General features: G+C 55.4%; 2 protein-coding genes across 2 annotated transcripts; one reads left to right on the forward strand and one right to left on the reverse strand.

Moving 5' to 3' along the window:
* Window positions 1–646: 646 nt before the first annotated feature.
* C8A04DRAFT_9308 (uncharacterized protein) lies at window positions 647–3,145 on the reverse strand (the record flags this gene model as incomplete). The annotated part of the gene is made up of 4 exons (XM_062785439.1): window positions 647–690; window positions 805–1,141; window positions 1,229–1,339; window positions 1,373–3,145. 4 exons carry the CDS (start codon window positions 3,143–3,145, stop codon window positions 647–649), a joined length of 2,265 nt encoding a protein of 754 aa, XP_062640360.1.
* A 4,068-nt stretch (window positions 3,146–7,213) lies between these two features.
* C8A04DRAFT_34543 (uncharacterized protein) lies at window positions 7,214–13,149 on the forward strand (the record flags this gene model as incomplete). Its single annotated transcript, XM_062782863.1, has 6 exons — window positions 7,214–7,226; window positions 8,974–8,994; window positions 9,149–9,293; window positions 9,477–10,938; window positions 11,022–12,798; window positions 12,872–13,149. The coding sequence occupies 6 exons, from the start codon at window positions 7,214–7,216 to the stop codon at window positions 13,147–13,149; spliced, it is 3,696 nt and encodes a 1,231-aa protein (XP_062640361.1).
* Between the last annotated feature and the right edge of the window lie 1,414 nt (window positions 13,150–14,563).

The following is a 14,563-nucleotide window of genomic DNA, read 5'->3' on the forward strand; positions in this document are numbered from 1 at the left end:
CAAACCGAGGACCGGCTTGCACCATACACACCAGACGCACCAGAAACACTGGTGAGGGTTTGTGTGATGTTTCTCAGGGGAAACTTCCAAGGAGACTTCGTGCGATGGCTGGCATATTGGAACACGGGGAGAGGAACTTCTCACTTCGTCAGGTCAGGTGTTTGCATCGGTATGATTTGAATGTGTAATTCCCAGTTTGTCTCTCTCGTGATGTTTCCTCGAGCTCCCTCCTCTGAAGGTGAAAACGAGCGATAGTAGGTAAAGATGATATAACCTGTCCCAGTAAACCCATAGACCTTACGAAGAAATCCCCAACTCCAGAACCCTGTTAGGACGCCTTTGTGACCCCCCCCCGAAAGAAAACCAAGAACCAACCCAAATATGCGAGAAATATAGAAAGAAACCCGATACCAACCCGTTTCCTATGCCTTGTGTAAAAAAGAAGTAGAACTCCGTCTGTTCCCATTGTCCGTCCTATTCCGTTCCGTGTTCCCCAACCAGGCCAGACAGACCAAACCAACCATACCAGCCAAGCCATATGTAAATCAATCAACACACCCAGCCCATCCGGATACCCATACTCCCATGCTGTGAGCCGTCCCGTTCACCCGTTCAACCCTACGCAACTCAAAGACTCAGGAAGTCCTCACATCACCGCACAAGCCATGGCCCTCGCTCTTCTCCGTCCTCCTCCCACAACGCCAGTACCACCAGCCTGATTCCCACCCCCCATGACAGCGTCAAACAACCCCCCCACTAAACTCTCTCCAATCCCCTCACCTGCGCCAACCTCTTGCTCACCACCATCGCCATTTCCACCTCCACCTTCCTCGTTCCCTTCCCCATTCCCATCCTCATGTCCATGTCCATTCCCACCCCCACCATTCTCACCCCCCTGCGCAGCCTGCAAGATAGCCTGAGCCTCCCTCGCGCGTCTCCTCCTCCGCCGTCTCGCTACAGCAGCCGCCGCGCCCCCGCCGACAGCAGCACCGACTTCCTGGCTGGCCTGGATGAACTCGGCCCACTTGCGCTCTAATTCGCGGGCGCCGGCTGGGTCGCCTTCAAGTACACGCTTGAGATGTTCGTCGACGGTCATCTGGTAGGAGTAGAAGCAGCGGAGGGAGATGATCTCGGGGGGCTGCTGGGTGTGAGGGGTGCGTCTTTTGGCTTCTGGTTGTTCGGTGGACGAGGGCGTGATGGTGGAGGTGGTAACGTTGGGGAGCGGGACAGCGGAGAGAGAGGTAGTGGATGAGGTGGAGGATGAGGAAGCGGAACCGGGTGGTGAGGAGATGGCGTTGACGGTCACCATGGACTCATCCTTGACACCCTCCCCTTCAACCTCCACTTCCGTGGGCTCTGTCGTCAGAGCAACCGCGGGGGTTGGCAGAGCGGTGGTGTTCCGGTTCAGCACCTCGCGGACACCAGCCCAGGTCACGGCCGGGCAGTCATACGCCACCAAGCGCAGCGTGACCTTGGGTAGGGCGCCGACGGCAACCTTGCCATCAGCGACAGCGGTTGCGCCACGCTGACGCACCATCGCGGCAGCCTCGGTGAGAGATAGATCGCTGATTAACGTGTTGTCCATGTAGACGCTGCGCAGGCGCGTGCATGTCTTGAGTACGGGCAACATGCCGACATCGCCCACGTTCTCGCAGTAGCTGATGCTGAGGTGCTTAAGCCTAGGTGCACAGGGGGCTTTGGCCAAATGTTGAGAAAACAACCTGTCAGTGAGCTGGGGGAGGTCTTCCAGCTCCAGATGGGTCAGCAGCGGTGTCGAAGCGAGGATGGGCTCGAGGGCGGCATCGGTCAGGGCAGAGACCCCGGACAGTTGGAGTCCTTCGAGGCCGGGGACAAAGTGGCCGAGGGCTTTGACGCCGTCATCCGTGAGGCGAGAGCACCGGGTCAGGTCGAGATGGCGAAGGTTCCGCGGCGGCACCATCGGGCGGTCCGTGAGGTAGTCGATTTCCGGTTCCGGGCCGTGGACCATGAGCCGCAGGCTGTCGTCCGTTAGGTCGTCGCAGCCGGAAAGCACAAGCCGTTCCAGGTTATTCGTGCGGAATATAGCCGTCGCCACATCCGGGAGGTTGAAACCCTTGACCTCGCCGGCACGAAGGTCCCGGAGTCGGGGGCAGGACTCGACGACGAATCTCACTCCGCGGGCGTCCATGTGCTTACACCATGAGACGTTCAATACCTCGAGCTGCGGGCACGAGTTGGCCACGATCTTGCAGGTGGCGTTGCTGACGGCGCTCAGTCCGGTGAGGTTGATATGAGCGAGCCTGTTGTTGGTCTTGAGCAGCGTGTGCAGGGTCGACCGCTTGAAGTTCCGGCACCCTTCCAACGTGGCATTAACCAGGTTTCGACACGCCTCGACCACGATCTCGGCTCGCTGATGATGCTCGACCTGGATACACCCCCTGAGATTGAGATCCCTCATGAAAGGACCGGCTGAAACAACAATCTTGGCCAGGGATTCTGCGGGGATCTTTTGGTAGAACTCGGAGGCATCGAGACTCGTCCACAACTGGCCATCGAAGCAAAGGCTGTGGAATTCGCGGGAGACTCGTGAAACACGCACGAGCTCCTTGGGCCGCAGGAACGAGAGGACGTGCACCTTGACTTCACGAGGAAATCCAGCCCATATACTGAATATGGCCGTCCTCTTTCTGACGTTATATGGTACGAAGGCGGTCGTCGGGACCACAAAAGTAGCGCCCACGGGGCGAACGGCCGGCGACGATCTAGGCCCTCCCTGAGAGAGGGATCCGGTAATCGGGCTAGCCGGGATCGATGATTGGGCACCAGACATGCCGCCGGCTGATGGTGACGATGCCTGAGAGAAGTAAAAGCCGTCGTCGCTAAATTGGCCAAAGGGAGAGCCGGTTGATGACAGGCTGACACACGAAAATGTGCCGGATAAGCTGTAAGGGCTGTTCGAGGACCGGGTACGGCCAGCTAGAGTGAGAGACGGCGAAGAGGCGATACGCTGAAGTCCACGAAGTAATCGATCCCGCCCTCTCGTCCTCTTCAACCTTGGGGCCGGCCCGTTTTCGACGGCCCCTTCCTCCTCCCTCCGAGTCCCATCCAGAATGGCGGGATCTGATGACGTTGTGGAAGCACCATAGTAGATATCAAGGCCAGCCATTGTGGTGGCCGCAGGAGTGGTGTTGCTTCTGTGTCTGTGTGATACGCCGGATGCTGGGAGACGAGAGAGGCAAGAGAGGATGCTGAGGATGCTGAATATCGTGCATACGACGTTGGAGAAAAGGTGTGTTCGGAGGGAAAAGGCACTTTGGAGATCCTCGGGGGTCCCCAACCTTCCAATTGGCGCTCGGGATTGGCGTAGTTTACCACAGACACAACGAGGAGGTGGCGATATCTGACCGGGGGGCCAGAGCGATGATCGGTGGTGGGGTTAGGCTCAAACACTGGACCGTTGCAAAGACAAGGAGGGGGCCGTGAGGAGTCGCCTTAGAAAGAGGACGTGAAAGGGCAAAAGAGAAGGGAAATCCCTTGCGCTTTGTTATGGGACCACGGCGCAGGGCTCCTTTTACCAGCGACCGTTCCACTGTTAGCAGCCGTCCATGAATCGGGTTGTGCTGCGGGCGCCTTGTCTTTGAATGTCTGAGCGCGAGAACGTGAGCCACGAATGACGAACCGATGATGAGAGCGCAACAACAGGCCTTTTACCGTCGGATGTCGCCGGGGCTTGTTCTTTTAGTCCGGCCCGGTGTCGATCGGAGCAAATCGGGAAACGAAACAACGGACAATTTGGAGAAACTGAAGCGACAGTATTTCGTGGCTGGGCTGCGTTGGATATGGCTCGTCCGGGATTATCCCTTGCTAGCTGTGTCTAAGCAGTTGAGCAGACCTCCGGCTGGCTGGCGGACAATGGTTGTGCGACCAAATTATCCATGAGATCATCCATGTAGATAAGACCGCGAACCCGTGTAAGTTGTATGTTGTGGCGGTTGGGTTGATCACTGCATTCTCAACAGGAAACCGTCAAAAACAACCAGCGCCATGGGAAGCCAGAAAATAAAAATCAAAAGAAGGGAAAGAACACAGCAATGGGCGGGAGTGGCTAATAATAAAAGCGGCTAGGTAGCGGCGTTGGTTGAATGAGGGGCAGCAAAGCAAAGCGGTTGCTCGTGTTGCCCAGAGAGCGAGGCTTACTTATGCCCAACAACCGCCCAGCCGCACCATCGCATGTGCTCCTTCCCCAACACCCGCTAGCTCTTACAATTTCGGGCCCTGATATGATACGAGACCTTCCCTCCCTTCAAAGGCCGAGAAATAACCGAGTGCATCTCAAGCCATCACAAGGTCCCGTCTTCTGTCGGGAACAAAACAAAGAGAAGAGACCTAGATCAACAGAGGTCGCTGATGGAGGGGCACTGCGGGGGAGCGGATAGCCTACCTCGCCGTCATCCGGGTGGCACAGTCACTCGCCCTACTTAGCTAAGAGAGCGGGACCTCCAAATTCCTCCCTTTGTTCGACAAAAACACCATCAATAGCGCAATCACGAACTAACACACCCAAACAATGGTCTTGAGGTTCCCCTTCTGACCGTCTTCGTGGCACCGCTTGGGGGGTCTTCGTGACTTGAAAACCGGTGTCGATTGGCTCTGGTTCGTTGTTTCAGGAGACCTCCAGCGGGAAGGTGGGGTGGTTCAGGTGGGCTCTAGGTGGGTCTTAGGCGGGTTGGCGGGGGTCTCGGAGGTCCCTTATCTTATCGGTGGTTCTTCAGGCGCCTTTAGCGCCTTCCCCGCATCGGATTCCCCGACATCTCCGGGAATCGGCAATGCCTTTTCCAGCTTTCGGGCATTGCTTCTTAGGTGCCACTGCAAATTTGGTTCTACAGTAAGATGCCGCTCCGTTGATGGGATTTGGAAACGGGTCGTGCTTCTATGGAGGAGTGTCGCCGGCATCTTCAACGACGAAGCGGTGCTTAATCCCCCCACCTCCATCTCCAAGGTGGGGACTCGCCGATCTCCCAACGGGCATTCCATGAGCGATGTTTCATGCCTGATATCATTTGCCTCTCTCTGTTTCCCAACGGATAATTTCGCCGATTGTTGGGATGCTCTCATGGTAAGAAGATTTCCATAAAGCGGACACATCACATCGGGTGCGTAAATAAGGTCCCACCCCTGGTGTGGTCTACTAGTTGTGCAGTGTATCTCAGATGTATGTACAACATGTGGAACGATACCCGGCCGAAGGCTTTGAAAATGGCCTCAACAGCCCCTGTTTTCCCTAACCCTAGACATGTCAAGAGTTGGCCGACAAGCCATTCTTCCGTTTACTATGACACGTCCCGGTGGTCCTGTCTCTCTTCCGGAATGGTCAAGGGAGAGTATTCTGCAGGGAGTTTCGGCATGATTTAGACTCCACTCACCTCGGCATGGGAAACAACCTTATCCCTTTTACCATCGGGACTAAAACCTTGCTCAAAACAAACATCATACCCAATAATAGATAGCCCGGCTACGGAAAGGGGTAAATGATATGACTCCGGACGAGCGCTCCGTCAAAAGCCTCACTATCCATCCTTCAAAGGTTGAGTCCGACGAGGAAAGGAACGCAAAATAAACGAGGATCGACAACCCTGGACCCTGCGTGCATCTCTCCACCCCCACAGCCGACAGAAATACTAACAACACTATAACGTTTTCTGCCGTTGAGTGAGGGGTCCTTGAGTGGAACGTGGGACGGACAAGCGCTCCGTGGCCCCTCAATACCTCCCCCCACCTTCTTCTGGTCGTGTGCGTGTTTTTGACAAGGTGCGCGTGATACTGTCAGTACATACACTAGCTTCACTTTGTTCGGGTGTTCGAACAGATGATGAGGAGATAATGAAAGTGGTTTAGGATACGATATGATGGCGGGATATCAAGACATGCGTTTAATCAGTGGGGGTCTCGATTAACTTAAAAAGCTAAAGCGGCCGCATGATAACTTTAGCTCGCTCTTGTGCCATCTGACCTGATTTGACTTGGTTGACCACGCGACCAAGCGGGATGGGATCCGACAACGGCCCCATGCAGCCTTTGAAGGTTAGTGTAAAGGAGGGAGGAAGGGAGGGAAAAGATGGGCCGAAAAAAAAGAAGAACGGCCCCGTGGCCTAGGACAACGGCATGTCCATTCGTTCGCGGTTTGCAGGTGGTAGGGCTCTAGTGTCATGTCTTGACCGCCAGGCCGTTTCAAAAGTGGATGACGGCCCTCATCACCGGGGACCGGGGTAGATTTTTTTCTTCGCCGGCCCGGTTTCTGGCCGCGGAGCCCGGGACTGCAACCGACAAACCGGGCACGCCGGGTGCTGGGAAATAACCAAGCCTATGGGTTGCTGTGAATGTTTGAATGAAGATTGTGATTTAGTGGGTGTTCGGGAGCTGAAAAAAAAAACACTCCTTCCGTTCCCGTGCGAGTTTAATAGAGTTGGTGATAGGCGAAGAAGGTCGGTGGGTTTGGGCTGTCAAAAGCCTGATGAGTTGTCTCGTGTAACTCGATCGGAGGTTTTTGGAGTGAGGCTCTGTGTTGGTGTGCTGCATTGGACTGGGACCGTGGAAGTGTCTCGCCCAGAGCTAGCTTGGAAGAAGGTGCACTGGGTTGAGTTTGCTGTTGTGTGATACTTGTGATAAACTACTAAAATTAATGGGGCCGAGGGGTCGTTTTAAGCAGCCGTATATTTGTGAAGGTTGGGCGAGGATAAAAGGAGTAATATTTGACGACTGGTGGAGAGAACAACAGTTGAAGATGAGGTAGCTGCCCCTGATAGACAACACGAAAATCGTTGGTTGTGTTTAACTGGCGTTGGCAACATCTCGTCTCTACTCGGAGCCCCGGCAGAGTACTCTCCTGGCTCTCCACCTTCATAACGAGTGAGTCGACGGAAGTGAAATATGACTCGTGAGGCAAATTCAAGTTTAACAAGCGCTAGGACTCAATTCCCGTCTCGCGTGCCAAGGTCCTTGACCGATTAATTACTTAGTATCACACACACGGTGAGGTGACGGATGTAAAAGCCCGCAAACGTGGGGTGTTTGCTTGGCTACCTGACCTCCTTACCAGTTAGGATGTTGGTGAAGAAAAAGACTCGTGATGCCCCGCTGCCCAGAAGCTTGTCTTGTCTTGCTCTCGTGCATTTACCTGGCCCCATGATGGGGAAAAAGGTCGTCAATGCCCATGAAGCCATGCCCATGAGCCAACATGATTGGAATAGGTATGTAGTCTCCGGTTAGATATTGTCCTAACCCAAGAGATGACGACAAGCCTTTTCTTTCTCCCGCAAATTGCCAAGACATTCATGATCAGATTTTCTACGATCGTCAAGGCTAGGTGCAGGACCACGATGCACGATGACCTCGTTTGGCCGGTTTGGCCCCCCCGTTTCGGGCCCAGTGTGGGTTGTCAGTGTGGGCGGGTGTGTTCGGGGCCGGACCGGCCGCTGTCGGGAGCCGGATGGTAACACTGAGTGAGCACGGTACGGGGGCTAAAACCCCATCCATGTGAGCAAACAATGGTTATTGTGTTTTCTTAGTCAGGTTGTCAGCCGCCTTCTTGGAAGAAAAGAATATCGAGAGGTACCCGGCCAGATCGACATCGAGAACCTGCGTCACAGCAACTGGAGGGGTCGAGGGGATCGAGCCGGCTTTCACATGGCTCGAATTTGTCTGAAAAGGTTGGGCATGATCTGAGTTGACTTTGGAGCTTGGCTCGCTTGGCCAAGAAAACAAGGAAAACAAGCCAGGGTAACAGTGCGTATGCGAGTATTCCGACTGTGGCGGGGTTGTGAAGGCGGCCCGGCCCATTGTTCCTCGAGAAGCCCAAAAGGCCTAGTCTCCTCGCCCGGGATGAAACAGCGGGCTTCGGCACGTATGGGCGCGCTTTTCAAAACCTGGAGCATGCGCTCCAAGAGAAAAGCTTCGGTGTCCCGTCTTACTTTCCGGGCATGCGGGCTGACATCGTTGTTGCAACAGTTGCCTTGCCGGGCGTCCATTGAGCCATGTTCAAGGACTTCCCACCTTGGGCCTTGGCGCTACGGTCTGACGCAGCAAGGTCCGCACTGTGCAGATACTGTACCCCCATGTGGCCAAGGTCACTGTTCATCAAAGAGTGGGATGGACTTGGAGATTTAGAACAATGCGCAACAAACTCGACTCATTGTCTTTTGCAGCCCAAGGAACTAGGAGTTCTTTCTTTCTTTCATATCTTTCCTTCCTTTTATACGTGTACGACACACCTGAAACCCCTTCAATCATTCTAAACTCGCCTCAGTGAGCCGCGAAATTGGTCGCATTGCACGTGTTGTCTTTCGCTCCTTCAGTGGTTGCCCGGAATATATTGACAGCGGGGGTGCACAGCGTCTCCGTCCCCGCCGTTGCAGCCGAACGGGATCAGGGAAAAAAAAAGGACAAAGCGAGGAGAGCAAATCCACATTTCCGTCCCCGGTGTGCCGGATGCCGTGCATCAGCTCCCGACTCAAGAAGTGTGTGCGGTCCGCTTAGCCCTGCGAGGAATTCACCATCTCAGAAAGCGAAAACCGTCCCGGCCGCGAATATTCGAAATTTACGATCGATTGCATTCGGGCCATTTCCCTCGGGATCAAGGCTGCGGCCGGGCTTTCTTCTCTAACGTTATCCTCCTGAATCGGACGAACGCCCCGGTGACTTTTTGGCCTGGTTTGCCGCCCGCGGCCGGCGTTCAAGGTACCTGAGGCACAGTATTCAGCGGGTTGAGAACTTGAGACAAAAGCCAAAAGCCCGCCCGACACGGACAAGGCCTTTAAACCCGGCGCTGCGCCGTGCTGAAACCCCACCAACCGATTTCTCCGTCGTCGACTCGATCTCCATTTGGCCACGGATTCCTTCCCCTCATTTTTGGAGGACTCTTTTTGTGATATCGTTCCCTTTGTTTTTTGCACAGGAATTTGCTGGTCCGTTGCTTTGCCTCAATTATGCTCGGGATAGGTGGCGGAGCCTCGGACAATGGTGAGTTTTTGATGCCTTGTGACGCCCATTTTCCTCTTGAGAAGCACCAAAAACAATACCGGTGGTTGCCCGCTTTTGGAGCGGCTGAGTGCGTCCGTCAGGCTTCGGTATCACTGTGCTAACTCGGAGACGCGCCGCGCGCGCCCCGCGATAGGCGAAGACACACAACGCGGCGCTGGAACCACCTCGGGCCGGCAAAGGCTCTCGCCTACGCTGCAAATTCCGAAAAACCGGAGCACCGGTAACCTCGAGACCGTAGGCGAGATGCCCGACACCGACACGGGCCGCCCCCGATTTTCGTTCGATTCTGGTGTTGCGGCCAGCGAGTACGATGCTATGTCAAGGTCAGCTTGGAACACAGAAAGGGGGACGGCGGCGGATGTTGTAGCGGGACAAGAATCTGTTGCTGCGCGGGCCAAAACAGGTTCAGTCCCGCCCTTGATTGCGTCGCCGAAACTGACAATTGGATGACTTGCGCATAGGAGCTCCATCATCACGGACCACGACCATGGCTTGGGCATGTCCGGGCTGAGGCGCATACGGCAGCAGCCAAATGCAATGCGGACGCCCACACTTCCGTCCGTGTCGAGTCGAACACCTTCGCTCAATGATCTCACACGGTCGACATCCGCCAGCCTGTATCTAGACAGCTCCTCGGGACCACTCGCCTCCTTCCCGGCCTCTCCGACCTTCACCGAAGACCTCTCTCGCTTCCCGTCCGAATCGCTCCATTCCTTCTCGTTTGCTCACCAGTCCGAAGATCTAATACACAACCGCCAGAACGTCTTGAAACGCTCGATGGAATTTATGAGAGACCGGATGGCTTGGTCAGTGTCGTCGAACGCGGGGATAGCCAGCGCCCAAGCGCGGGCGAGTGGCGATGCAGAAATGCAGAACATGTTGGATTTGCTAGCAAAGGCACACCTAGTGGGTGCTGGAAACCTCCCAAGCGGCGACCCAAACATCCCGATTGCGCCGTTGACGGGGCCGGCTTCTGCATCAAGCGCGAATGTGTTTGACAAGGGGTTTGCTTTGCGGACGTCCAGTCCTGAGCCTTACGACAGATCACCTCTCACATCACCAACCGCACCCGTTCCCCCACCCGCAGCCTTCGAACACCGCGATTCCCGACGAGACGAACCGATTCCGACCTCGGACACGCCGCCTCGACGTCCGTCTAGCGGAGGGACCGGGTCTGAGGGCTCATCGAGAACCCCCACGAACGAGAGCGGTGCAAGCGGTACTACAGCAAAGACGTCACCGCCACCATCACGACGGCCTAGTGTGCTGAAGCGAACGATGACCGATACGGACACGGTGCAGGCCTCGGTACACCAAAAACTCATCGACATCATGGCACAGCCGTTTCTTGCCGCAGAACAGTCATCCCAATCCCAGCATCGGCCATCCCAGGGTTTTGGCGGCTCAAGTCTCCATCCGTCGATGACTACACCGCCCCCAGCGCTCCACAATCACCTAGCACGCTGGGTGCCTGCCACACAAGCCATCTTCACCACCGAAGCGAAAGCACCGTGGACGATTCTGGCAGCCAACGATCTTGCCTGTCTGCTGTTCGGCGTCACGGCGGCCGAAGTGAGGAAGATGGGGATCATGGAAGTGGTGCAGGAAGAGAGGAGGGCGTGGCTCGTGAGCAAGCTGGAAAAGGGATTTAGAGAGGATCCGGGGGGCGTTTCAGAGAGCGAAACACCGCCTCGTCCACCACCACCCACGGTACAGGCATCGAGTCTTCTTGGGGGACGGGCCGGGGGAATTACGGCGAGGCTCCTTAGTAAGCCCAATTCGAGGTCCCAGGCCCCGAAACCCCTTCGGCGGCCAGCTACTATCCACAGCGGTGATCCGACACCTCCAAAGCCGGGGCAGGGCCACCGGAAGAACAGCAAGTCTCGGGGTGTGCTGCTTTGCGGCGATGTCGTCCCAATACAGGTACGTGAGGGGGGATTTTGTCATGATGACTCTGGTTATGCGTGTGATTAGAGGGTGTGATTATGGTGGCTAACGTTGAACAGAAACGGAACGGGGCGACTGGATCTGCAAGCCTTTGGGTGATCGAGAAGCGGGTGAGCTTGATCTGGGTACTGGAGGAGATCAACGAAGATGTCGCGTATGTTGATGTCGGGGAAGACGGGAAAGTGCTCAAGCTCTCGGGTGCGCTGGGCCCCATCTGGGCGAACGAGAATCTCCAGCCGGGCCAGGACGTCGGGGCGTTGATTCCGCGGCTTCCACGGCAGGGCATTGACCCGCGGTATGGAGAGCTGGACTATCACGAGATATCCCGGAGGAAGTACTACACGTGCCGCACCAGCGACAAGATCAATATCCCCGCGACGGTAGCGCAGGTCCGGGGCACTACGCAGCTGCGTGTGTCGAGTTTTCCGCATATCGCAGGTATCGTTGTGGTCTGCCCGCAAGACCTGACCATCAAGAGCTCCAATTCTGTGTTCTGCGGCGCGCTCTTTGGCCACGAGCAGCCAGACGGCCTGTCGCTCAACCAGCTGGTTCCCAACTTTGACAAGATCCTGCGCGTGCTGACCGAGCGAGACGGTGTCCACTTCGTCGATGGGATCGTGATCCCGGAGCACTCGTTCCGAAAAGCTGCAGCGTTCCTAGCGCTGGAGGAGGGTCAACCAGATGCTGCCGCGGGCTTCCTGCGCCCCGAGAGCCTCCCCGCGAAGCATCGGGACGGGTCCCAGTTGCGCATCGACATCCAGATGCGGGTCGTCAAGAGTGAAAAGCAAGTCGAGTCTCGGAACGAGGCCGTGATCGAGGAGACTAGCGACGAGGATGAGGAAAGAGAAGCTTCGCCGTCGGATGAAGCAAGCGACAAGTTCCTGGTGGCGCAGACGGAGATGGTGTACGCGCTCTGGATCACCTACTCGCGGCACCTCCATGCTTCGCGGTCGACTCTGGGCGCCGCGTCGCCGCTGCTCTCGGGAATGGCGACCCCGCTACACCAGCCATCTCCGGGCCAGACACCCGCCCACAGCCCCGTGGAGATGCAGTCCGACTCGGACGACTCCCAAAAGGAGGAGGAGGAGGAGAAAGAGGTGGTCAAGTCACCGTCGCTGGCGCGGCAAATCAAAGACGCCGCTTTGACAGCTGCGGCCAAGCTGACCGGGTCGTCGTCGAGGAGCGTTTCCGAGGGGGTGTCCAAGGATCAGCAGCAGCAGCAACAACAACAACAGCCGCGGCAGCAGTCGGTTGTGGCCACCGCGGCCACCAAGACTGACGAGGAAGCGAACAAGAAAAAGCTGATCGACGACTTCATCATCCTCGAGGACATGGGCCAGGGCGCCTACGGCCAAGTCAAGCTCGCGCGGTACCGCAGCACAGGCAAGAAGTGCGTGCTCAAGTACGTCACAAAGCGGCGCATCTTAGTCGACACCTGGACGCGCGACCGACGCCTAGGCACCGTCCCACTAGAAATCCACGTGCTGGACTACCTCCGCCGCGACGGCCTGCGCCACGCCAACATCGTCGAGATGGACGACTTCTTCGAGGACGACGTCAACTACTACATCGAGATGGCGCCACACGGCTTGCCGGGTATGGACCTGTTCGACTACATCGAGCTGCGCGCCACCATGGACGAGCAGGAGAGCCGCAGCATCTTTGTGCAGGTCGCCCGGGCCGTGCATCACTTGCACACCAAGGCGTTGGTTGTGCATCGTGATATCAAGGACGAGAATGTCATCCTCGATGGCGAGGGCCGGATTAAATTGATTGATTTTGGGAGTGCCGCGTATATCAAGAGCGGGCCCTTTGATGTGTTTGTCGGGACCATTGGTATGTCCCCCACCCTGTGAACGAAAAACCAAAGAAAAAGAAAAGAGAATACTAATCCAAAAAAAAAAAACAGACTACGCAGCCCCCGAAGTCCTCGCCGGCCGTCCCTACGGCGGTAAAGAACAAGACGTCTGGGCCCTCGGCATCCTGCTGTACACCATCATCTACAAGGAAAACCCCTTTTACAGCATCGACGAGATCATGGACCGCGACCTGCGCGTGCCGTATACCATTAGCGAGGAGAGCATTGACCTGGTGCGCAAGATGCTGGACCGCGATGTGGCGGCGAGGTATACGATTGATCAGGTGCTTGCGCATCCTTGGTGTCGGGAGTGGGGGGAGGGGGTGTGAGGAAAGGGGTTTTTTTTGCGGCTGGGGAAGCCGGAGGTGGAGGATTGGGTGGGCATAGTGGGGGAATAAGTGAGTGAGGGGAATGATATCCGGATAGGTGGCTAGGTTGGTTGGTTGGGTTAGTTTGGGTTTGGTTGAGATGCGAAACGGACATATTGATTGATTGACGGTGACGATGGACATGGACGATGAACGAGATGGACAAGACAGATGAAACGGACGAGAGGCGTGGTGACGACAGACAAATGAGCGAATGAATGGGCTGAATCGACTGAATCGACTGGAAATGAATGGAACGGGGGAACGGATAAGGCATGAGATCAAGCGAAAGGATGCATATGGCAGCTGTGATTTGTTTTGTGTTTTTGGACAGGGGAGGGGGTTGCTCATGTTACTTTACATATCCCCCTTTTAGCGGTTTATTCTTTTTGGGTGTTTTTGCCTTACTTACTTGCTGGTGTTTGCTTGCTGGTGCTTGTTTTGCTTGCTGGTGTTTCCCTACCTGCTGGTCTCGTTCCGTTGCTTGCATGCTTGCATGGGTGTTTTTGCTTGTTGTCTCTTTCGCTTGTTGGCTTGTTCCCCTTTTTAGCACTGTTCCCTCCTAACACGACTCTCTTCCCGTTGGTTAGTATGGTTTTCAGCTGCATCATCATATCATGGGTGGCGTATGGAAGAGAAGGCTCACTCTGTTAGTCTTTAGTTGTTGCTGTCTCGTGCTTTGTTTGTTGTTGTTGGGGTTGTTTCTCTAGGTTGGTTATCGTTGTTTTGGGGGTGGGTATCTTATCCCCTAATTATATCTCAGGTGTCTGGTTTTCGGGGAGGATGTTACTGTCGTCTGTGGGAGAGTGCAAGAATGGGGTTTTACGAAAGTAAGAATTTAGGGGAGAGTAAAATTTGAGAAAGATTTGAGGTTGATTGGTCTCGGTTGTAGTATGCAAGGCACATAAGTGAGAGTGGAGTGAGAATGAGAATGAAAATGAGGGAACCGGAGCTGGAGCCGACAGACCTCAGTTCAAGGAAGCGGGATATGAGACTGAAGATGAAGTAAGAGAGATGATTATATATTCAAGGAAAGGTAGCAAAAGACGGACCTACCTCACGGTGACCCCCCCCTATCCTTAGCTGTACGTAGAGTCTTATCCATATTCTGATTAACAAGCAACCCAGCCTTCTTACCCCTTCGATGTACCCGAAGAATGCGGTGCCGTAATATTAGATGCCATTAATAGATGGTTGGCTTGGACATGCGATCTTATCTCAAGCCACTGATAGTCCTCCGCTCAGTCTAATTCCCAGTGCCGGTTTGGTTTAGTCCCCGCTCACGAGTCGAACTGGATCATGATAGTAGGCACATACCGGCTTTATAGCAGACTGGGCGGGTAGCCCGGACGGATGAAATGGCTGGAAGAGCATA

Source organism: Dichotomopilus funicola (genome assembly GCF_033296635.1).
Source record: "Dichotomopilus funicola strain CBS 141.50 unplaced genomic scaffold C8A04scaffold_5, whole genome shotgun sequence".
Lineage (NCBI taxonomy): Eukaryota > Fungi > Ascomycota > Sordariomycetes > Sordariales > Chaetomiaceae > Dichotomopilus > Dichotomopilus funicola.